The sequence below is a fragment of the Sus scrofa genome, chromosome 9 (assembly GCF_000003025.6).
Source record: "Sus scrofa isolate TJ Tabasco breed Duroc chromosome 9, Sscrofa11.1, whole genome shotgun sequence".
NCBI classification, from domain to species: Eukaryota; Metazoa; Chordata; class Mammalia; order Artiodactyla; family Suidae; genus Sus; species Sus scrofa.
In genome coordinates, this window is record NC_010451.4 from 9,450,885 (window position 1) to 9,474,890 (window position 24,006).

Here is a 24,006-nt window from a genome sequence, read left to right on the forward strand (position 1 = left end):
AAGTGACACCCCATCCTGACCCCAACATCACCATGGCCTTTTCTTCCAGGTGGCATCAGCCTAACATCAAAGGACCCCGATGGGTGGGTGCCTGGTGGCTGGGCTTCCTCATCTCTGCTGGCGCAGTGGCCCTGGCGGCCATCCCCTACTTCTTCTTCCCCAAGGAGATGCCCAAGGAGAAGCATGAGCTTCGCTTCCGGCGCAAGGTCTTGGCAGTTTCCGACTCACCTGTCAGCAAAGTAAGCCCCCTTTGCATCCCTGCCCTACTCCAGGCTCCAGCCCCCACCCATGGGTCCTCCTTGGTGACATTAAACTTCATCCTTCCTGGGTGCTGCATTTCCCAGCTCACAAAGCCGTTCCTGTCCAGGCTCCATCACCTTCCCGCAGCCTCCCTGCATAGTGAGTCCCTTCCATAGCTGAGGCCATCGAGGGCTGGAGATGGAAGTGACCTGCCTAAGATCAGAAGGCCAGCAAGGACAGGGCTGGGACCAGAAGCCAAGCCTGTCTGAGCCCACACCCCCAACTACGACCCTACTGCCTTTCTGCTCATTACTTAAAGCGTTTGGTAGATTCTGAATGTGCTAGAGCAAGGATGAGAGCTAGGAGGAGGTGGAGGGTTTGCAGAAGCATCTGAGAAGACGGCTCTGAAGAGAGGGGACCCGAGCTGGACTTTGAAGGATGGGTGGAAGCGCAGAAAAGAGAGGGGGGTGGGATTCTAGGTGTGGAACCACCCTGGGCAAAGGATTTGCCTGTAGAAATGAACTTGGCTTTTTCAGGAACAGTGAGGGGACCAACATGCATTGCATGCCTCCCCTGGGCCAGGCATCGGGCTGGACCCTGGGCTCAGCTCACAGGCTCTGCCCTTAAATCAGGCACAGCCTGGTGAGGACAGAGGCTCTCTGACAAGTAACAGCTGCCGAGGCACGTCAGGGCACTCTCACTGAACCCCTCTGCTTAGCTGCTTGGGCTCTTTCCTCAAAGGAGGACCTTGAGGCCCAGAAGGTACAAGGATGCACTCAAGGTCGCAGGTGGGAGGAGACGCCGGGACCACGTGGGGCCACTGAGCAGGAGAGATGATTCTAGACCGGCGGTCTCTAAGTTTTCCGGGTACCCACAAAAATGTGAGGCCTGAAAAACAATAAACTGACTCTAAAATACAAAAGAAAATGACAAAATAGAAATGTCTTCCAAAAACTCAGTCATGGGAGTTCCTGGCATGGCTCAGCCGTTAACGAATCTGACTAGCATCCATGAGGATGCAGGTTCGATCCCTGACCTCACTCAATGGGTTAAGGATCTGGCGTTGCCGTGAGCTGGGGTGTAGGTCGCAGGCACAGCTCAGATCCTGCGATGCTGTGGCTCTGACATAGGCTGGAGGCTACAGCTCCAATTCGACCCCTCACCTGGGAACCTCCATATGCTGCGGGTGTGGCCCTAAAAAGAAAAAAGCAAAACAAACAAACAAAACCCCAAAGCTCAATTATGTCATTAATGTCAGCTTCATTAATTTTTCTTTAGTACTCCTATAGATTTCTTTACATTCTGAAAATTTGTGCATTAGATTTTCTCTTCTCCCAAGTCCGGGGTATAAAGGAAGAGTATTCCTGTTTCACCTTTACACCCCCCGCCCCCCCGACACACAGTACTTCTGTGACCAAGTCCATGGGGTTATTCCTGCACTGATCAATTCTCTGTGACATCCACTGGGTGTCCTAAACGGGACTCCACGCTGACACTGTCTACCTGGAGACAATGCCAGACCCCACAGGGTAAGGGCTCAACCCCAAAAGACCACCCCCACTGCAGAGGCCAGTCCCAGGTAGAAGAGTCCCCGAGTTACCCACACAGCTTCTGTCTGACACAGCTCCCCATTGGAGGATCCCCCAACCCCTCCTTGCATTTCATGATTTGCTGGACTGGCTCATAGAACTCGGGGAAAACTTGTTTCCCAGCGCATTATGTAATAAAGGATATGATAAGGATACAGACCAACAGCCAAAGAGACCCATAGGGTGAGGTCTGGGAGGAAGCCAAGCACAGGAGCCCCTGTCCCCGAGGAGCTGGGGTGCATCACCCACCTGGCACTGGCTGTGTTCACCAACCTGGAAGCACTATGAATTCCATACTCCAGGGATTTTTATGGAGGCTGCATGCTGTAGGCATGGTTGATTATTCATTCCATGTTCAGCCCCTCCCCCTCTCTGCAGAATTGGGCTGAAAGTTCCAAGCTTCCAATCATGGCTTGATCTTTCTGGTGAGCTGTCCTCATCCAGGAGCCGGCCAGCATCACCTCCTTCAAACAAAGGATGTTCCTACCACTCAGGAGAGTCCAAGGGAAAGTCCAAAAAGTCCAAGTCAGGAGCATCTGAGATCCCAGCAAAGTACAAAGATCTTAGAAGCTCTGTGTCAGGAACCAGGTCAAAGACAAAATATTAGAACAAAAGATTCTCCTAGCGCCCTTATGTTCAAGCGTTTCTGGAGTTCTGTGCCAGGAACCGGTGGCACAGAAATATATAAATACGTTTCTTCTTATTTCACGGGAGGTATTTGTTGAGAAATCACAATAATAAATTAAGGAAGTTGGTTGTCACTAAGTAATTCTAATTTCAAAGGGACAATTTGTAAAAATCTTGTCAACTATTTTGCAGCAAGAATAATTCAATTTAATGTGGCAGGATGGTGCATTTGAATATGTTTGCCATAATATGAGATAGGACCTCCTTAGAGCAAGCAAGTTTGGCCATAAGAGGAAGGGCTGAAAATGTCCCTGCCTGGAAAAGCTGGGACCTGGTCCCAAGGGGTCTAACCCCACACCCACTGCCCCTCAAACCTCACCATCCCATGTCTCACCCCTACTGCGGCAGGGGCTGTCTACACGGGGCAGGGCGGGGGACCAAAGAGAGTTGACGTTGACCAGCCCGCAGGGGCCAGATCAGGAAAAGCCTTCCTGCCGGTTTTAAGAGGGGTGGGTAGCCCTGGACAGGAAGCAGGGAGTCCTGTGACTTTATGACAGGTGCTAAGCACAGAAAGGCTCTGAAAGGATAGGGGAGTGTGCAGAGAGCAGCTGGGGGCAGGGTGATGGATCCGACAGCTATGGCGTTGGTCCAGGCAGGAACCAGGGCATCGGCAGTAAGGTGGGGCAGGGGATGAGCCCAAAGAGCAGCGTGGGAGGGGACCCCACAGCCCTGGATCCTGCTCTGCTGTGGGATGGGCACCCCAGAGACAGCAAAAGGCTGATGTGGGCTCAGAAGCAGGGGGAGGCAGGCGCTGGAGAGGACCGATTTCCGGGGAAGACGACGGCTTGGACCCACACATGGTCCTTCCCGGTTCTGCTTAGCACAAGCCAAAATGTGAATGAGATAGAATTCCTGGAACTTGGGTGAGAGTTCTTAGAAGCGGGGATGATCACAGAGGAAAGGAAGAGACAGAGCTGCTAGTTTCGGGTAGTCCCCAGTTTGGGTCCTACATCAGTACAGAGAAGAACTGCCACTTGGGCCATGGGGTAGACTAGGTGGAAGAAACAAGGGTGAACGTGGCTGTGCCAGGCTTAGTCATATGTCAGTCATGTGACCTTGAGCAAGTCACTTCTTCATTATGTGCCGTTGTGCAAGATGCTGAGGTTATATTCCTGAAGCAATCAATCTTCTATGTACTTTGGGTTCCGAGAATGCACAATTCCTTGACTTGAAGTTGCTGTAATGCAGAGATGCTGCGTTTTAAGAGCCGCGTCTCTGTGATGCCTTGAAACCCTGGCTCCCCGGCTGTGAACCTGTCTGGCTGTCTGGATTCATTCCGTTGTCAGCACACGGGGTTGGGGAGTGGGGAGGGAAGGGGTGAGAGGTTCTTAAAAAAGAACCGAAGACTAAGAACATGATGATCTGCTTCCAGCAGCTCTGGGGCAATAAATATTGATGTGGGAGGAACTGTTCCCCCGCCTCCCGAGGCCGCCTTGGCTGGGTCCGCTCGCGGTTGCTCAGGCTGGCCTCGCCCCCTCAAGCCACTGATGGGGAAGTGGAGGGACAGGAGGAAGGGCCCAGTTAGGCAAAATCAGCAGCCAGAAGGCCCAGGTCCTCAGACATGGGATGTGTATCTTCTGCAGTGAGTAGGAACAGGAGGGGGAGCACATAAAAGGGGTGCCCTTTCTGAAGTCCCTTCAAGCACCCCCTCCCAGGCTCAGGGGTCCCCAAGATACCCTCCTAGAAGCAAATGCAGCTTTTGCTGGTATCCAGGAGATGGTGATATGTAAGATAAAGATTGTGTGACCCAGAGAAGGTCTCTGGCCTCAGTCTCCCTGTCTGTACAATGGGCAGAAGACTAGGCAAGTTCTGCCAACTCCATGTGATCATCCGGTTCAACCTCCACTCTGCCTGATGGACAGCAGGGTTCAGGCCCAGAGGCAATCAAGGTTGTGCTCATAGCTTGGCCACTACCACCTCCCACTGCATTGGCCTGTACAAGGCCGGATCTCAGCCCCAAAAACTAAAGAGAGGATTCCTCTTCCCGCAGGTGCAGATCAGAGCTTCCCCAAACAATGGCGCTAGAGGGCCCTTTTGGGTAGTCTACTCAAGTGGTTTTCAAACTGCACCCCATAGAATCCTAAGGGTGCCACCATAGGGGGACTGAGGCTAGGTGTGCTCCAGCAGGGCGAAGGACCAGAATTCTCCTACACACACACTTCAATCAGACCAGTTCTACTTGGGGTTTTTATACTAGTCTTTTGAGTGAGATTTCCATTGAGAAAAGGTTTCTGCTGCTAAAAACCAGTTTTTAAAAGAACACTGATCTAGCCCAATACAGCATTTGACAGAGGAAGAGACGGAGGCTACAGAAGAGAAGTGCCCGGTAGCTGACCTGGCCCAGGAGGCACCATGCAAGTGTTTCCTCGGTGTCTGAGGCACCCCTCAGTGGCAGGGAGGGAGACCAACAGCAGGCTTGTCTATACCACACCAGCAGAGTGTGAATCCTGACTTGGCCACTCACTAAGTCTGACATCTGTAAAATGGGTAGAAACATACCACCTACGTCTTGGGGCTTTTGTAAGAAGGAAATGAGGCAAAGTGATGCTAAAAAGTGGGTGATTTAATACTTGATATGTAAGCTCAGTAACCAGGAGTGCTCATTCTTAGCACAGATCAGGCCAGGTCTTAAAAGAAAAAATAAGGGGAAAATTACCTTTTCTCTTGTATTCTTCTTAGATGCTTTTCTGTCTCCTACTTTCACTATATTCCGTAAAAGGTTTGAGGCAGCTCACACCAAACACATGTACAGGGCCAATAAATCAGGCCAAAACATATCGCCTGCTCTGATCGTACCCTCTTCTGAGCCCTTTGTGTTAAGTGCGCTCCATTCTATGAAATAGTTTCATTTATTAACCTTTCCTTTGGTTGGTTTGTTTGTTTGTCTTTTTAGGGCCACACCCACAGAATATGGAGGTTCTCAGGCTAGGGGTTGAATAATTAGAGCTATAGCCACCAGCCTACACCACAGCCACAGCCACGCCACATCCCTGCTGCATCTGTGACCTACACCACAGCTCACAGAAACACCAGATCCTTAACCCACTGCGTGAGGCCAGGGATTGAACCTGTGTCCTCATGGATATGAGTCAGATTCATTTCCCCTGAGCCACGATGGGTACTCCTAACCCCTCTTTTAAATCAAGGTACTGATTTACAGAGAGATTAAATGACCTGGTGGATTGGCTAGTGAAACGTGGAATCCAGGCCCTGGAAGCGCCATTGCTAGGCATGTGCTGAGTCCCTCAATCAAGAAGGAGAAACAGGACACCAGAAATAACAGCAAAAAGTTATCAGAACAGGAGAGAGATGGAGATGAATTTGCTTGGTATCCTTGAACCACTTATTTGCTCCTGAGCTTTCCAGTAGCCAAAGAGAAAAGAGTCACAGCCAATTGCAAGAATCCCATTGTAAGGGAGCCAGGGGCACGCTGCTCCTTCCCAAAGCTCAGAGGCTCAGGAACTCTGCTAGAAAACAGTATCTCCTTCCTGTAGAGGATGGGAAGTTAAGCAGATAACCCCATCCCCGTGGCTGCCTCCTGTGGCCACATGTGATGGAAGCTGAAAGTTGACAGAGAGTTCCCCATCATCCCCCAGGGTCAGCACTGGCTCCCTGGGCTGGGGTCACAGCCCTGGCCTGGATCTTTTGAGGAACCCAGCTTCCTCTGAGGACAGTTTCTGGACCCCCTGGAGGCCCAGCTGGACCACACACAGAGACCCAGTCCTGCAGGCTGCAGCAGTCAGCATATGGCCCAAGAAGGGAAGTTGGACCAGCCCCCTCGGCCCAGACCTGCTGACCTGGGCAAACCGCAGGCCAGATAGACTGTGCTCCGAGACCCAGTCTGAGCAGAGGCTAGATGTTTCCTGTTTCTGGAGCCCACTATTAGTCAGGATTCCTCAAAACAGATGCGGGGAGAGAGGCGGAAACTTCTGGAGAGCATAGAGACAGGGGCTGGAGGTCTGTGTTCTCAGTCCCCCCTGCAGGAGAAAGCCCAGACCCCTCAGCCCGGCCCTCCTAACTGCCCTGCTCCCTCCCGGAGAGGTTCTCGGCCGTGGTCAGATTGGTTCCCCCACGTCCCGCACCCGACAGGTCCCATCCCACGCCGGCCCTCCTGCAGGTACTGCACCCCTGCGTCAAAACACCTTCCTTCCTGTCTGTCCGCTCCCAGACCTCCCTCCCCATGGATGCCCTCCAGACCCCCCTCCCCGGCCCCTGAGGTCTCTCTCCCCCACAAACCCCAGAGGGCAAGATGGGTACAGGGCACGGTACTAGACCCTGCTTTGTCAATAACTCCGGGGTGACACTTCCCCTTTGGGGACCTCCGTTTCCTTTTCTGTGAAATAGATGCAGTGATAAGGCCCTGCATCAGACTCGTGGGAATTAAAGGACAGGGTAGTTGTGAAAGTGAGGTGTCGACCACAGAGTTACACATGTGGCAGCAGATGACATGGTGTTTGTTTTTATTGTTCCCTCGGGACAAGGAACCCCAGGCAAGGAACTAACAAGATGCTACCTGTCTGAAGAGCAAGCCTGCCCCTCCTTGATAAGAAACGTGGGAAGCTGGCAGTCTGTCCCCGCCTCTCTGACTTCCGATCCTGGGGCAGCACCCACCCCCCCAGGGACCCACGCTCTCCCACAGCTGGGCCAGGACTGAGAACCGAGGAGGGGACTTCTCTAGTTCTCCTTAGGGCAACATGTCCAAAAGAAATATCATGTGAGCCATAAATGGCATTCTAAATTGTCTAAGAGCCACATTCAGAAGGAAAAGAACTGAATTTCTTTTTTCCTGCCCGGAACTGCAGCATGTGGAAGTTCCTAGGCCAGGGAGAGAACCCATGCCACGGTTGTGGCAACGTCGAATACTTAACCCTCTGCACCACATGGGGACTTCCGAGATATTAATTTTAACAAAATATTTTCTTTAACCCACTGTATGTGAAATATTCTCATTTTGGAGTTCCCATTGTGACTCAGCAGGTTAAGAATCTGACTAGTATCCATGAGGATGAGGGTTCAATCCCTGGCCTCGCTCAGTGGGTTAAAGGATCCAACCTTGCTGCCAGCTCCTGTGTGGGTGGTGGACTTGGCTTGGATCTGGTGTTACTGTGGCTGTGGTGTAGGCCGGCAGCTACAGCCCCAATTCAATCCCTAGTCTGGGAGCTTCCATTTGCCACAAGTGAGGCCCTAAAAGGACCAAAAAAAAAAAAAAACCCTCTTTTAAGCATTTCGTAAATATAGAAAACTAATCATGATGTATTTTCCATTCTTTTTTTTTTTTTTCCATTCTAAGTCCTTGAAATGCAATATGTATCTTACACATCTCAATTTGGCCCAGCCATTAGCTCCAGTGCTCAGAGGCCGCATGCGGCTGGTGGCTGCTCCATTGGACAGCACCGCTCTGAGATATGCATGAATAATAGACCCCTAGTGCCTCACTCAGAGAAATAAGACAGATTTCAGGCCCCTTCGCATCACCCCACAAAGGTGCCTCCGAATTCGGCCCCTCCTGTGTCAGGACTCGGACTCACAGGACCTAAGAAGTAAAGCATGCTTTTTCTACTCGGGCAGGCCTGAGCTCCGATCTCAGTTCTGCCACTTTCTCGCTGTGGGATGCGGAGCACGTTACCTAACCTCGCAACGAATGTGCTCCTGCGTGGCTGTCAGAGCCCGTGATCTTGGTATTAGTGATTCTGATCATGGGTGTTGCTGGTGATTCTAAGGGTCAGGTGACAGCGGTGGAGATCGCGCAGGCAGTGGGGGATACTGACCGGGACAGTGACAACAGTGAGGGCGGTACGGGTCGTTCGTTCCTGACGGCCTTGGTGACGTGAATGGGGCGAGTGAAGGTGCTGGGGATGACGATGATGGGGGGGTTATGGTGGGAACTTCATGGCGACGTGTCTTGTTACCACGTTAATAACGGGGATGGGGACTCGGAAAAGAGGACAGAATGAACTTCTTGGCAGAACAGATACAGACTCACAGACTCTGAACAATGTATGGTTTCCAAAGGGGACAGTTCGGGGGGTGGGGGGATGCTCTGGGGGTCTGGGATGGAAATCCTATAAAATTGAGTTGTGATGATCATTGTACAACTATAAATGTAATAAATTCATTGAATAATAAAAAAATTAAACAAAAACGATGTTCATAATGGTGATGGCCAAGTTCCACCGTTGGGATTTCATCCGTTCTTTCAAAATCATTTATTAAGGGAATTCCCTAGTGGCCTAGTGGTTAAGCACTCAACGCTGTCACTGTTGTGGCTCAGGTTCGATCCCTGGCCTGGGAACTTATGCAAGTTGTTGGAGTAGTCAAAAAAAAAAAAAAAAATCCCACTTGTTAAGTACTTGCAGGGCCAATATCAAAAGGGACTCTGCTGGCCCCTGTTGTTCCTGATGAGGTGGTGGACCCTGTGCTGTCCTCTCCAAGAGCTCCCTTCCCCGGCCCAGAGCTCCCTTCCCTGGCCCAGAGCTTCCCTGCGCAGAATGCCTGGCATCCAGCTGACTGTCCTTGGCTGTGTGTCTTCCCAGGGTGAGGACTCCCCATCTGAGCAGAGCCCTGGAGCGTCTCCAGAAAAGAAGGATGGCCTAGCCCAGATGGCCCCAGACCTGACTGTGATCCAGTTCATCAAAGGTAAGTGAGCTCAGGCCAGAGGTGGGGCCAGAGAGGCACATGGGACTGTACAGGATCAGCCCCTCCTGCCTCTCTCGATGCATCTTCCATGCCTACAGGCCCCTCGTGAGCACCGTACGGTCCTTTGCTCATAAGATCCTCTTTGCCTTGAACATCATTTTTTATTGCCATCTATTAAAATCTTCCTCATCCCTCTAGGTCAAAGCCATTCTCTCTTTCCCCCAGCCTGGCTCTCCCGCTTCTCGGCGTTCCAAAACCTTGGAGTTCCTGTATCAGCTTGGATCTGTGTTGTCCATCCCTTTTCCCAAGCCGCGAGCTCCTGAGGGTCAAGGCCCATTCCAGCTCTTCTGTGACCCTTCTTCTCCCACCCCAGAGCCTGCAAAGAGGAGGCTCTCAGTAAATACTGATTAAATTCCTAGGCTGTGGCATGGGTGGAAGAAGCTCTGGGCTAAAGTCCAGAAACCTGGGCTTTTGTCCTAGGTCCTTGCTCCTTTCTGGGCCTCTGTTTCCCCGTTAATACAGAAGTAAGATCCATGTCACTCCGACCCCGAGACTATGAACTCAGTTATCTGTAACTGGGGTCCATGTTGTGACCCCACCATCATTTCTAAAGAGTCTGATCCCACAGGCATTGACTGAGTGCCTGCTGTGTGCCAGGCTCTTGTAGAGCCTGGATGATGAGTCAGAAGCCCTGGGTTAGAGACCCAGCCCTGACACTAACTGGGCACAATCTGAAGTTACTTTCCTCCCCTAACCAGAGTTTCCTCATCTGAAATACTGGATCGGTAATCTGCTCTGCCTCTCTCAAGGACTGTTAGGAGACTCAGCTGGGATGATGAATGGAAGGCCCTTTGTATACTATTTTTAAAAAACTGTGCTTATATAAGACACAATTATTCTTTCAATTACCACCCCGCCCTCCTATTATTACTCTGACCATGTCCCAGGTCAGTAAATTGAGTTGCCTGTGGTTTAGGAGTGGGATAACCACAGAGTTTGCTTGAACCACCTCCCTCCACAAGGACTTTTGCAAATAGGAAGTTTATTCGATCTGCTTCTTGGGAAGAGTTTCCTATGATTCCATGCTGGGGTATGCCAGTAATCTCGCCCCACTTCTCCAGGACTCCACTTCTCCAGGAAAGGGGTGTACTGGGCCTCGCAGCAGGGGCTTAGATGCCTTAACCTCAGGTCACCCCCAGCTGCTGGAAGGCCCCAGTATGATGCTCCGTGGAAGAGCTTATTAATCATTGCTTTGGCTCCAGCCCAGAGGAAAGCTGGGGCCAGTTGCTGAAAATGGATCTTGGAGCGGGTGTCCTGGGCCAGACTGTCTCTGACGGTTTCAGCTCCTACATGATCCTGGGGGCAGGCCAAGGCAGGGCCAGCATAGGCCTTGTGGCTGGTCCACCACCCTGGCTGCTGGGCTTTCTGCTGAGCTCCAGAGGGGTCCGTCTGATCCTGAGGCTTAGCCTTGACCACCTAGGGCCAGGAGGGAGGCAGAGGGAGGAGGAACCATGGCCGTTCAGTTGGAGGAGTCCTAAGCTCTTGGGGGGGGAGGGCCCTCAGCTAAGGAAGAGCCCTCTCTGATGGGGGAGATATGGTCCCTGAGCTGGGAGAGGCCCTCTTTGATGAGAGACACGGAGGTCTCTGTCTGATGGAGGATACCGAGTCCCTGGATGGAGGGAGAACTTGCCTTGTCTAATGGTGGAGACCTGGCCTCCGTGCAGGAGGAGTCCCCGTCTCAGAAGAGAGACATAGTCTCAAATTGGAAAGAGGCCCTGGTTTGTCTGATGGGAGGAGACATTGCGCTGAGCTAAGGGAAGGCCCTGTCCGGTGGAGAAGGATGTCTCTGAGCTAGAGACAGCCCAGAGCTCTCTTTCAGGCATCCCTATCTAAGGGGAAGGCATCACTCTGCCCTCCAGGAATTTTCCATCTGTTCTAGGCACAGGTTGCAGATGCGGAGAGAGATAGAGAATGGGGACAAAGTGCACTGCAGTGATTAGCACAGGAGAATGGGAGAGAAGCAATCTGTGAGATGGAACCTTCTGGAGTCAGGCAGCCAGAGACACAGGAATGCTGAATGGGGTGGCAGCGGGGGGGGGGGGGATAGAGGGGAAACGGCCCTTACCCTGGGAGTCAGGAAACCCCCGGGGCCCTCTGGCTTGGCTGCGACCTCTTTGGATGAACTTGGGTAAGTCCCTGCTCCTGTCTTGTCCCCACCTGTACAATGAGGTCACCTATACAGCTTGGGCCAAATCCAGGCTACTCCTGGCCAGGGAAGCTCAGGGAGGGAGGGAAGCTGGAGCAGTGCCCTGGGGTGAAGGCCTGGCGTCACACCCTCCCCATCCCAGGTGCCAGCTGAATGTACATGGCATGTATGGAAAGGGACCAGGGCCAGGAGGCTGACCTGGGACACGAAGAAGGGGGAATTCCATGGCCCCAGCTCCCACCCACCCTGCCTGGACTCTGTTTTTATTTTCTGGCTCTGAAGGAAACCATTCTTGGCCAGGCCCAGGGGGCCAGGGAACCAGCTGGCTTGGCCCTGGTCATACTCTGAGGATGGAGGGAAATCTCCGTGGCAGAGGCCGGGGTCCTTCTGCTGCTGGAACAGAAGGGCCCCCCACTTCGCCCAGAGGAGCCCGTGGCCTTCTCTCCTCCAGCCCAGCCTGGCCTTGTGCCTCTGATGCCTTTTCTTACAAAGGCCTCTGCTCCTCTCTCCCCTCACTTTGTCTAAATCCGTGTAGCCTCCTGAGGGCAGAAACACCTCTTCTCTTTTGTTGTTAGTGAAGAGAGTTCACGAGTCAGAGCAAAGTCTTCTTGGCCATCGCCTTGGCTTTCCTCCCCTAACCAGGGCCCGCGCTCTCCTCCTTCCAGTATCAGCTCTTCCTACGCTGATGAAGGCCCTGAAGCCCACAGGCCAGGCCTTTCTCAATGTCATGTGCCCACAGGCCAGGCCTTTCTCAATGTCATGTGCCCTTCAGTCTAGTGACTTGGAGGAGTTCTCGACATGGCACAGTGGTTAACGAATCCGACTAGGAACCATGAGGTTGCGGGTTCGATCCCTGGCCTTGCCCAGTGGGTTAAGGATCCGGCATTGCCATGAGCTATGGTGTAGGTTGCAGACATGGCTCAGATCCCGCATTGCTATGGCTCTGGTGAAGGCCAGCAACTACAGCTCTGATTAGACCCCTAGCCTGGGAACCTCCATATGCCGCAAGTGTGGCCTAGAGAAATACAAAAAACAAAAAACAAAAAAACAGTTTAGCGACTTGCAAGGGGGGAGACCTGTACATAGGCATTGGTTTAGGAGGCAGCTTCAAAGCCAGAGCTGTCAATTCTACTCCTGTCTCCGTGCTTTTGCTCCAGCTGTGCCCCATTCCTCAGGCCCTACCTCCAGGAAACAGCCCAGCACCAGGCCTTCTCAGCTTTCACCTTCTCTGGAGGTTTTAGATTCTGCCCCAATATTTGGCTGTTTGATTACCTATTCATTTCTATGTCCATTCACTCATTCTTTCCTTCATTCTTTAACTACCTGTTGAGTAACTACTATATCCTGGGCTCTGGAGATTCAGCAACTGGCATAACAGACAAAGATCCCTGCTTGAAACGAAGCTTACATTCTGGTGGGATGACAAGAATGTGGCTAAATGGGTTAAAGGTGTAGGATTTTAGGTAAAGTGCTCTGAAGAAACAAACACAAACTAGGAATGGGAAGATCAGGGGAGCGGATGCTGGCCCATGTCAGGGACACAAAAGGGAAGACGAAGGCCTGGGTTGGCCTGGAAAGAGCTAGAGCAGGACAGGATGGAAACAGCTGAGTGGGGGAAATGAGATGAATACATAGAAGAGAAGAAATGAAGTGAGATGGGATGGGATGAATGAGATAGAATCGAAATGGAATAGAGCCACGTGGAATCGCATCTTGAGTAGCATTGAATGGAAGGAAATGCAGTCAAATGAAAGGCTGACTCCATGGCAAGGAAGGCAACCGCATTTCAAAGACAGAACAGAATTAAGTGGAAAGGAGTCAAATGGGGTGGGGCTGAGTGCAAGAGAATCACCTGCAAGGCCGTGAGACGAAGGAACGGAACGATGTGAACGGCGCCGGATGGGGCGGAAACGCGTGGCATGGCCGGTCCCCTCTGACCTTCTCCCCGCTCCCCCCACAGTGTTCCCCAGGGTGCTGTTGCGGACCCTGCGCCACCCCATCTTCCTGCTGGTGGTCCTGTCCCAGGTGTGCATGTCGTCCATGGTGGCGGGCATGGCCACCTTCCTGCCCAAGTTCCTGGAGCGCCAGTTCTCCGTCACAGCCTCCTACGCCAACCTGCTCATCGGCTGCCTCACCATCCCCTTGGCCATCTTGGGCATCGTGGCAGGGGGCATCCTGGTCAAGCGCCTCCGCCTGGGCCCCATGCACTGCGGCATCCTTTGCCTGCTGGGGGCACTGTTATGCCTACTCCTCAGCACACCCCTCTTCTTCATGGGCTGCTCTACCCACCATATCGCGGGCATCAACCACCAGCCTGGGTGAGTCCGGGCGGGAGCCTGCGGGCATAAGCTGGAGGAGGGTGCTGGGGACACGCGAGGGGGTGGCCCAGATAAGGCCAGGCCAAGGGGGCACCTCAAATCTCCCTCAGCTCCCCACCGGGATCAGTTGTGAGCAGTGGGGCTTCTTTCCCGAAGGCTCCAGTGAAGGTGTCAGGTACCCCTGGAAGAGGGAGTGATGGAACTGCTCGGGCAGGACCCCTCAGGCCTCAGGAGGCGTGGAGGCCGGGGCAGGGCAAGGCCACCAGGGTGGATGGCGTAAGTAAGGCAGAGTGGCCTGGCAGGGCTGGAGCAGAGGCCACACCACAGGAGCAGGACCAGCTCAGCCTGAGGAAGGCTCTGCCCCCCTGGCAGAGGAAAGGCCTGCCCAGTAGACATGGAGTTCTCATTGCTGGGGGTGGGCGGTGGGAGCTGGAAGGCCCCTGCTGGGAGTGCTGCAGAGCAAGCTTACACCCTGGAAGGAGTTTAGCCTAAAGACTTTGGAGATCGTTGGCCCTTAGAGCCTGGGAGCTACAATGCTGCTGTTCCATGACCCTAACATTGGAGTTCTTCTCCTGTCTGGGGGCCAGTGCCTGCCCCCGCCCTCCAGGAGCAAAGCTTCTGAAAATCCCTCCCTCTCCCTCTCCCCCGACCCCTCATGACACAGGCCCTCTCTCCTTGGGAGCCGTCTTGGAGGGAAGGTTGGAAGTTCCAACACTGCCTCGTCTCCAGAATGACTCCATTTTGCCCAGGAACTGCCCCAGGCATACGGCGGCCCCACGCTCAGCTAGAAGTCCCCAACTTTTTCTGTTTCCTCCTATTCTTCAACGTCTCCTCCCTCCACGCAGGTGCCAACTTTGCACACCTGAGGTTCCTTCTGTGTCACTACAGGGAGCCTCAGCCCAGAAACGCTCAGCCCTTGCCCCTGGGTCCTGGTCCCACCTCGCCAGCCCCTTCCCCGTCTCCCTTCTCTCTCCCCACCTTCTGTCTCCCTTCTCCTTTTCCCAAAGGTCCAGGGCGCATCCTTCTGCAGAGCCTAGTCTGGGCACAGAGGTGGAGCTCCAGCCAGGCCTGCATGAAGCCCCTGGGCTGAGGAGGGAGCCGGGGCCTTTTAATGATTTTCAGAGTCAAAAGTACATAACTATTTGCCCATGATTTTTTAAAAGGCAAGTGGGGGAAAACCAGCCTACCTCACATGCCCCGTTTTTCTCTTCCTCTGCCTTTCACCTTGACCCTGGCATCTCATCTCACCCACGTTCTCTTCTATATTCTCACAATTTACTCACTGAGCTTTGAGTTCTAAGTCACTGAAGATGTCTTTGGGGAGCAGCAGATCAAATTGAGGAGAATTCCTCATACTCCAGCACACCTAGTGATATAATAGCTGCCGAGAACCAAGGGTCTCCCACGTGCCAACCCCTCCCATATTCCATCGCCCTGAACCCTCACGGCATCTCCAGGACGGGTCCTGCCACCATCCCTGTTTCACCAATGAGGACAGCAGGCTAGCAAGCCACAGAGAGGTTGAGTTGCCTCTCTTCTGATCTCCTGCCCCTGTGCACCCCATCTGGTCCTGGCTGGACAAGAACAGGGACACCCCTGGGTGTTGGGGCAGGGGGACAGGCCCTCCGAAGGGAGCTGGGTGGAACTAAAATGTTCCCTGGACAGGAGGCAGGGTTGCTAGAGTGAGAGAGAGGTCAAGAGAAGACAGGAGGGAGGTGGGAAAGGAGAACCCGCCAACCTGTCAGAGAACCAGGCCAGAGAGAGGCAGGAGCAGCTCAGAGATCCCAGTTACGCAGGTACCCTGACTGGGCCCCACACAGACGGCTCGAGTGCTCTCAGAAAAGGAAGTTACATCCACCTCATCAGATAAAGGCCCCTTTCAGCTGAGACTACGTTCGGCGAAGAATTTATCTTACAGCCTCTAAAAATGGGTCATTGAGGAGCAGAGACGTTTGCAGACGCAGCTCAAAGACCTGTAGGATCTTGGGGCTGGACGGGTTCTCAGAGCCTCTGGTCCAGACTCTGCCCCCCCTTCTCCCACTGGAGGCCTCTTGCGGGGTCCATGCCAAGGGGCTCATCACTGCCTGTGATGGAGCAGCCCTGGCAGTGAAAAACCTCTGTGTGGAGCCGAAATCTCTGACCACGGCTCTCCGGGGCTGAGGTAGCTCTGGCTCCATGGCCTGTGGGAGGGAGAGCCGGACCAACAGGCGGGCCTTCTCTCCCCGCAGCGCCCAGCCTGGGCTGGAGCTATTTCCAGGCTGCATGGAGCCCTGCTCCTGCCCATCCGATGACTTTAACCCCGTCTGCGACTCCAGCGCGCGTGTGGAGTACCTCACGCCTTGTCACGCAGGCTGCACCAGCCGGCTAGTCCAGGAGGCTCGGGACAAAAGCCAGGTAGGTGGGTGAGGCCTCTGGCCGCCCCCTCTGCCTCCCACGGGCTCCGCCCTCCCCGTCTCTGTGTGCCCGTCACACCCTCCACCTCGGAGTGGTCTCATCCTCTGGCTCTTCTCTCTGTCATCCGCCTCTTTCTGTTGGCAGATGTGGAATGTTATGCTTTCAATAAGCTCTCACTGCCAGCCCAGCCCAGACATGTGCCAGGGCCCAGAGCTCGGAGGTGAATCAGATGTGGCCCCAGCTGTCCACACAGGAGGGGGACAAAAGGAACTAACTCAGGAATCCCGGGGGGGTGACGGGCAGGAGAGGTGGACTCCACACATACAGACAAGGATGGTAGGAGATGCAGCCCCCGGGACGGTTCCAGAGGCTTCCAAGGACTCGGGATTTGTGCTGGATCTTCAAGGGTGAGCAGGCAAACCAGCGAATGGCTTTCTAGGCAGGGGACACATCATACAGCTTGCTTATGTGCATGCATGCGCACAGGCGCACACACACACACACACAAACACACACACACACATGCGCACTGTTTCAAGACACTGCAAAGAACTTCTGGGAGCAGAAGCCTAAGGATTCACAGAGGAAAAGCAAGGCCCAGGCGAGGAAGGCCTTGAATGTGAGGCCATGAGTGGAGACTTTCTCCAGAGAGCAATGGGGAGACCTGGATGGGTTTTAAGCACAGTGACAGGGTCAGATCTGCTGGATCACATCTGAGGCCATAATGAGGGGGAAGGCGAACAGGATGCAGGCCAAGGAGTCTTGCTGTGGCTCAGCGGTAACAATCCTGACTAGCATCCATGAGGATGCGAGTTCAATCCCTGGCCTCGGTCAGTGGGTTAAGGATTCAGTGTTGCCATGAGCTGTGGTGTAGGTGGCAGACGTGGCTTGGATCTGGCGTTGCTGTGGCTGTGGTGTAGGCTGGCAGCTGCAGCTCTGATTGGACCCCTAGCCTGGGAACTTCCATATGTGGGAGGTGCAGCCCTAAAAAGGCAAAAAAAAAAAGGAGGAAGAATGCAGACTGCAGGCCAGGAGACAGGGAGACGGGAGACCAGTGGGGAGGTTGGAGCAATGAGCCCATTCAGTCAGTCACTCCGTCAACAAACCTCCACGGAGCCCCTCCTCTGTGCCAGGCCCTGTGCAGGGGGGCTGAGGACAAACCCAGAGCCAAGGGACCCTGCTCTCAAGGAATTCCTGGGGGTGGGGGGTGCGCAGGGAGGAAGAGCAGCATAACTAGCAGCAGGGCATTCTGTGCCAACCTTAGGAAGAACACCAGGACCAGCTGGCTCCTCCGCTTTCTCCTCCTTGTCCCCAAAGGACAAGTGGGGACAAGACCCACCTCCCTCAGGCCCTGGGCTGGTGGGTGGGAGTGTGTGTGTCCTGCTGAGCATTAGCATCTAAGCCTGAGACTCCTACAGGGAGCGACCTGGGCCCCTGGGCTGGCGCAGAGCAAAGCACCTGGTCGATGGTGCTTCAGAAGCTAGCCAGGCGCCCCCAAGCCGTGGAAACTGTTTGCATTTGGAAAGGCTTTCGAGCCTCCTAGCACTCACTGTCCTGTCCTGGTTGGATCTCTCTGAGACCCCTCCAGGGGCCCCAGGGGACAAGTGATCGCCTGTGGATATGGGCCTATGAGCACTGAGGCCAGGCCATCTGGTTGGAATCCGTTTGCCTCCTATTGGCTCTGTTACCTTAGGCGAATGGTTTAATCTGTGCCTCGGTTTCCTGGCCTGCAAAATGGAGGTGACAGTATTGAGTGCCTGCTGCATACCAGGCACTGTGCTAAATGCTGCGCTCAGATAAATTCATGAAGTGTAGAGCCGCATGACATAATCCAGGAAAAGGAGCACAGTCCCCGAGACGTTTTAAGCATGCAGTAGGCCCCAATCCAACAGCTCTCTCTGGTGAAGACGTCCTTGCCCCTCCCTCACCTGGGGAACCAGGACTCCCACTGTGCTCTCTGCCTCTCTCCATCCTGTGCGTGAATCGCCCCTGGAGAACCCACTCTAGAATCCAGTGTCCTGGAAGACTTCAGTGAAAGGAACTGGAAAATCTGAGTTCCTTCCCCCAAACACGCTTTAATTCCTTGCACAGTCAGGGATGTGGAGTATGCTGGCATCACCAGGTTAAAGAACGAGCGAGTGTCGGTGCTGTTTGAGTGTGAGTATGTAAGCATGTGAACATGTGTGTGTGTTGGGGGGGCTGCATATGTGGAGTCCGTGTGTATATGTAATGACTGCCTATGTGTGAGTGTGGGGGGGTGTGAGTGTGTGTAAAGGGTGTGTGTGGGGGGGTGTGATGCTCTGCTTTTCCTTCCTCCATGTCCACCTCTCCCCACGGCATCAGCCCAGCCTCAGCCCACTTGTGGGTCGAAAGCCTGTCTGCCGGCTCGGGCCGTCCTGACTCAGGCAAAGGCTCCGAAATCCCAGCATCCAGCCAGCTCTGCCCCAGCTCGTTTGTGTCCACGGGTCTCTCATAAGCCTCCCAGGGCCTCGGCCCGTGGCCGCCTGCTTGTCCTTAGAGGTTCCTGAGGCTCTTCTCCCCCGCCCCCCAGGTCTTCTACACCAACTGCAGCTGCGTGGCGGGGGGCGGCCCTGTGCCCGCGGGCTCCTGCGAGTCCCCTGCAGCCACCTGGTGCTGCCCTTCATGATCCTGGTCAGCCTGGGTGCAGCAGTGGCCAGCGTCACCCACACGCCCTCCTTCATGCTCATCCTAAGGTGATAGCAGAGGCGGACTGGAACCAGTGGTACCAAGAGGGCCTTAACCACAGGCAGGACAAGGAATCTGGAGGGAGCCATTCAAAGGAGGACGTGTCCCGGGCCCCCGTGGCAGACTAGACTCTCCCTCGTCTTCATCCTCCTGGCAACCTGATGAGATGTAGTTTTCTTCCCATCTTACAGATAAGAAAACTGAGGCTCAGAGAAATTCAAGCACTAGCCCCAGGTCACACAGCAAGTGTTGGGTGGATCAGTCCTGATGCCAGAGCCCAGAGCCCCGAACACTATGTTCCCCAGAGAGGGAGAGGCCACACCTAGGCCCCTGTCAGTATCCACTCTGGACCCAGCCTGTGCTAGATCTTTCTGGCCATTGTCCTGAGGGTGCCTGATGGGACTGCAAACTGTTACCTGAAGCCAAAGTCAGCGTCTCTTGGTGTGGGGGCTGGAATAAGGGGCAGAGCAGGATAATTCCAAATTTTCATTATGTTGGGATTATCTTATTCCCTGTTTTCTAGAAAATTAGAAGGGGGTTGGAGCCCCTTACACTATTAGAAGGCATTAGATCCATATCTGGCCATAAGTGCAGAAGTAGAGGACTCAGATGCCCCAGCCGGCAGCCTGATTAAGTGGCATTAAAGCTGCAGAATTCTGATCCTTGACACCCAGCAGCCGTGGGGTCCAGGCTAAGTCACTTAACCTGTCGAAACATCTGTCAGTCTCTTTATCTGTAAAATGGGCCTGGTACTATGCCTACCACATGGGGGTGATGTGAGCGCACAGTGCGGAAGGACTGAGCTGTAGATAGATGCCAGGTGCTGGGATTACTCAGGAGGAGGAGCCAGGGGTTGGCAGGGCCCCCCAGGCTGAAGCATTACAATGATTGGGAAGCTAAATGCTGCGTCTGGCTGCCCAGCTCCAGGTTTTGCCAAGTGTAGGAGGAAGGGAAGAATTCGGAGGGACCAGGGAGTGGGAAAGAGGGGAGGTATCTGTGACCAGGACCCAGGGAGGCCAGCCCGGGGCCCTGATGTAGCTGGGGACCTAGCTCTGCGGGTTGAAGGGAGCATAGGGCCTGAGCCCCACCGTCCAAGGACCTTAGACTGGGGGCAGGCTGGGGCTGGGTCACCGTCCAAGGGCCTTAGACTGGGGGCAGGCTGGGGCTGGGTGATAGGAGAGATGGGGGTGGTGAGAGCCCCTTGAAGGCCGGAACTCACTCAGTCCTCATGTCACTGTGTCCCTGTCGTTAGGGGAGTGAAGAAAGAAGATAAGACTCTGGCTGTAGGGATCCAGTTTATGCTCCAGAGAGTCTTGGGTAAGGAATCGGCTGGGGACCACTGGTCCTGATACCCACTGTGTGCTGGGCCAGGGGGGCACAGGAAGGAGTGGGACCCAGTCCCTGGCCTTAGGGTGCACTGGCCCACAGGGCCGCAGATCCATTGTAGGTGCCCTGGAGGTGGGTGTGCAAGCGGCTAAGCAGCCCATGAGGGAGAGGGCACCCAATACCAGCGTAAGGGGTGGGCCTGAAGGCTGAAGACCTAACCGGAGGGGCTCGGAGCCCCTCGGGGGTTACATATGCCAGGAGTGGGAGGGGTACAGGAATGCCAGATTCCATTGTCCCCTGAGCACTTCCTCCTCCAGCCTGGATGCCCAGCCCTGTGATCCACGGCAGCGCCATCGACACCACCTGTGTGTACTGGGCCCAGAGCTGTGGGCGCCGGGCCGTCTGTCGCTACTATGACCACGACCTGCTTCGAAACCGGTGAGACCTGGGCTAAGAGCTGCCAGGGGGGCTGCCTGGGAAACCTGGAAATACTCTTGGGGTCCCAGGCAGGACACCAGCAGGGAGGGGAGGTCCACTGACATCCGCCTGCAGGGTGACAGGTGCTCTATCCAGCGGTGAGCTCACCAGCCCTGCGAGCTGGACTCTGTCTACCCCTTTGATGGATGAGGAAAAGTGAGATTTAAGTAACTGGCCCAAGGACACACAGCTGATAACCGGCCCAACCAGTCTGTGCTGGCTGAGTGAGGGGGAACTGGAGCGGCCCAGCAGCGGGAGGGAGCAGGTTGAGGCAGGGTAGGAAGATGACTGTCTAGGCTCAGGAGGCCTGGGATCCAGGCTCAGCTCTGTCTCCCTCACTGTGAGACCTGCCTTTTCTAGGACTCAGTCTTCCCATCTGTACAATGGGGAGCCCAAAGGAACCTGAAGGCAGAGAGGCCACTGGCCCTGGGATAGATGAGCAGTTGGGCAGAAGGACTTGCCAGCAGGGCTGGGAGCAGGAAGCTGGTCCCTTCCAGCTCTGAGGAGCACATGGGTCCAGGAGGGCTTCCTTGAGGAGGAAAATTAAAGAAGAGCCTTGATGAGTTAGACAAACTGGGGAGAGGGAATCCTTCTTTTCTGTGGCAGGTGAGGTGATCCAGAGTTGCAGTTGTCAGACCCCTGAGCCCTTAGAGAGATTCAGAGAGAGGCGGGGCTAGCCCAGGTCACAAGACAGGGGGGACAGGGCAGGGAAGATGCCCGGGCTTCTGCCCCGACCGGAGGCTCCCTTTTCAGAGCCTTTCCCCCCTTCCACAAAAGGACCCCCCATGGGGGTCAACCAAGGCCATGGTGACAGGGCCCACTGCCCTGCAGCCAGAGGCCTCTCCCCTACAAGGCCCCAATGTCTCCAACTACACAATGGGTGATGACTGCTGACCCTGCTCTGCTCCCATCCCCAGGACACCCAAGCCCTGGACAAGGCGCTCCTATGTTCAGGGATCCCTTGTTCTCTCCCAGGTTCATCGGTCTGCAGTTCTTCTTCAAGACAGGCTCCCTGGCCTGCTTCGCCTTGATTTTGGCCATCCTGAGACAGCAGGAAAAAGAGGAGGGGACCAAGGCGACTATGTCCAGCCCTGGCCTCCAGCAGCAGCTGTTAGTGTCTGGGCCAAAGAAGGAGCCTGAGGAATCCAGAGTGTGAGCTATCCCTGGGCCCCCCACCTTGGCCAAGAGTGGCAGCCACAGCAAGAGCCTTTGGCCTGAGATTGGGTGTCGAGAGCCCCATTTTCCAATTCTGAGTCCTCTGCTCACTTGCTTTGTGGCTTTGGGCAAGTTACTGACCATTTTGGGCCTTTGTTTTCTCATCTGAACCAAAGAATTACGTGGGGGGTTGCTGCGTTGGCCACTCCTGAAGCACTAGGGTTTCCCCGCTTTCTCCTCCAGCTGCACAGCTGACTTGAAACCAGGCTTTCCTGGGTGGAAGGACTGCATCTCTTTCCCCAAGGGCCCTAGGATGGAGAAGTGGACAGTAGTAGGCCAGGTGGCCCTGCACACTGGGTCCTGGCCCTTCTCTGCTGCTCACCTGGAGCGCCTCTCTGAGCCTCAGCCTCTACCTCTATCAGGTGGACATGAACTTGTCAGCTTTCAGGCTCCTTCCAACGGTGACCTTCTCTGTGGCCAGGAGGGACTCAGGTCTCCTCCCCAAGCCCGCTCTGCTGGAGGTGGAGCCTGTCCAGCCTCTGTTGAGAAGTGTCCATTTGGCGCCCCCTGGAGGCAGAGCTCTGGGGACACCCACTGGGGAGGGAATGGGTCACATTCGGGACATCCGGGCTGGGCAGGGCCTTCAGGACACCTGGTGTGAGGGTCCCAGGGGTCTTGGCTGAGCTGGGGGATTCACTCTCTGGACTCAGGAAATCCCAGCCCTTGCCCTCAGGGAGCTACAGTGTGGGTGACTGTGCCTTAGGGTCTCTGGTGGAGGGCATTTTCTAACTTCAAGGACCAAGCATTCAGCACAGACTCACTGGTACCATTCATTGCCAAGATTTCACACCTTTGACCCGGGCCCACCTAAGCCACTGTGACTTTTGTGATGAGAATTCTAATTTCATCCCTTCCTAAGTGATGTGGTGTCGCCTGGGGTGTGTAGACACCGTTTGGGTCTGTGACACCCCTGTTTTGGGGTAACATCTGGTTCTCTGTGATGCCTGGGTTGGCATAAGAACCTGCTTTTGGGGTAATGCCTGGGTTTGTGTAACAAGTGGTCCATGGGATGCTTGGGTCTGAACAAGCAGATCTTGTCTGTGTCAGGCCTTGTCCTGGCTTGGCTTGTTTTATGGCCAGTCTTCTCCGGCCTGGTTCTCTCTCTGGGAAGGGGAGAGTTTCTCCCTCTGCTCCTGTCCCATTTGGTCCCCACCCATCCCCAGCCTGGCTACTTGGGAGGCAGGAGGCGGGGAGCCATCAGCAGGGGCTTCCCGAACCCTGTGTCCAGCCCTCTGCTGGGAGCTGGGGGAGAAGCTGGGGGCCTGGGGCGCACCTGGCTCTGGCCCTCTATGCCTCTCTCAGTGGCAGGGCTTCGAGGCCATCCCACATGAAAGAAGAGAGAGGGACCAGAGTTCTCGGCCCCATTTTTATTCTACTAGCTGATACCTTCAACTGTTTAACAAATATCTGAGCCTGTATTTATCCATGCCAGGAATTTCAAAGTCCTCCAACAAGAGAAGGCTCTGTGTACTTCATACCCCTTTTCTTTCCCTCTTGTTTCCCAGATTTTGCAGGAATAACCTGGAATTATAGATACAGCTCACTACTAAATTTGTTCTTGCGTAAAGTCTCTTCTGTTTCCAGAATCCTTTCTTATAAACTGCATTGCAGTTTGCAACAACCACCTTATGGCCAGTTTTTCGATTTAAGTTTTACTGGATGCACGGCTCACCATGATGTCTCATACATTACAGCCTCCCCTACCTGTATATTCTGGTCTAATTTTTGTCTGGCTGTGCAGCTTCCTCTAGGAACAGTTTCAGAAATGGAACAAAGTCACAGGGCCTTCCACGTCCTCACCTGTCCAAACTGTCACTCATGTTTTCCAGGAGAGAGAGCTGTTCAGGAAGGATAAGCCACTTCTCCAGGATCACACAAAAGTAACGGTAGCACTAGAATGAGATCCAGATTGTGTGGGGAACTGAAGCTTATACAATCTGGAGACTCCTCTTTAAGAAAAGGAACAGAAAATTAGGTAAGAAGGTGAATATTTACTTAGAATGGAAAAAAAAAAGGAGTCAAAACATACACATTCCACAATTCAGAAAAACAGCATAAGATTTTTTACTAACTGCTGGGCAAACTTCCACAATTTTTCCTTTGAACGACTGGAAATATTTTCTACAGACTAGCTTTTGGTTCTGTACATTTCAAATCTGTTTTTCTTCTACTGCCCGTATACGTCCAGGGCTGGGCAGCAGAAGACATAGTC

General features: G+C 54.2%; 1 protein-coding gene across 1 annotated transcript in view; it reads left to right on the forward strand.

Annotated features, from left to right (window-relative positions):
- The window catches only part of SLCO2B1 (solute carrier organic anion transporter family member 2B1), a 40,271-nt gene extending 16,907 nt beyond the window's left edge, over positions 1-23,364 (forward strand). The window contains 9 exon segments of the mRNA XM_021062511.1: positions 60-239; positions 9,050-9,152; positions 13,319-13,676; positions 15,905-16,070; positions 18,622-18,685; positions 18,688-18,784; positions 20,029-20,093; positions 20,420-20,540; positions 21,555-23,364. Of these exon segments, the coding sequence (XP_020918170.1) occupies positions 60-239; positions 9,050-9,152; positions 13,319-13,676; positions 15,905-16,070; positions 18,622-18,685; positions 18,688-18,784; positions 20,029-20,093; positions 20,420-20,540; positions 21,555-21,735 (1,335 nt within the window). The 3' untranslated portion in view covers positions 21,736-23,364.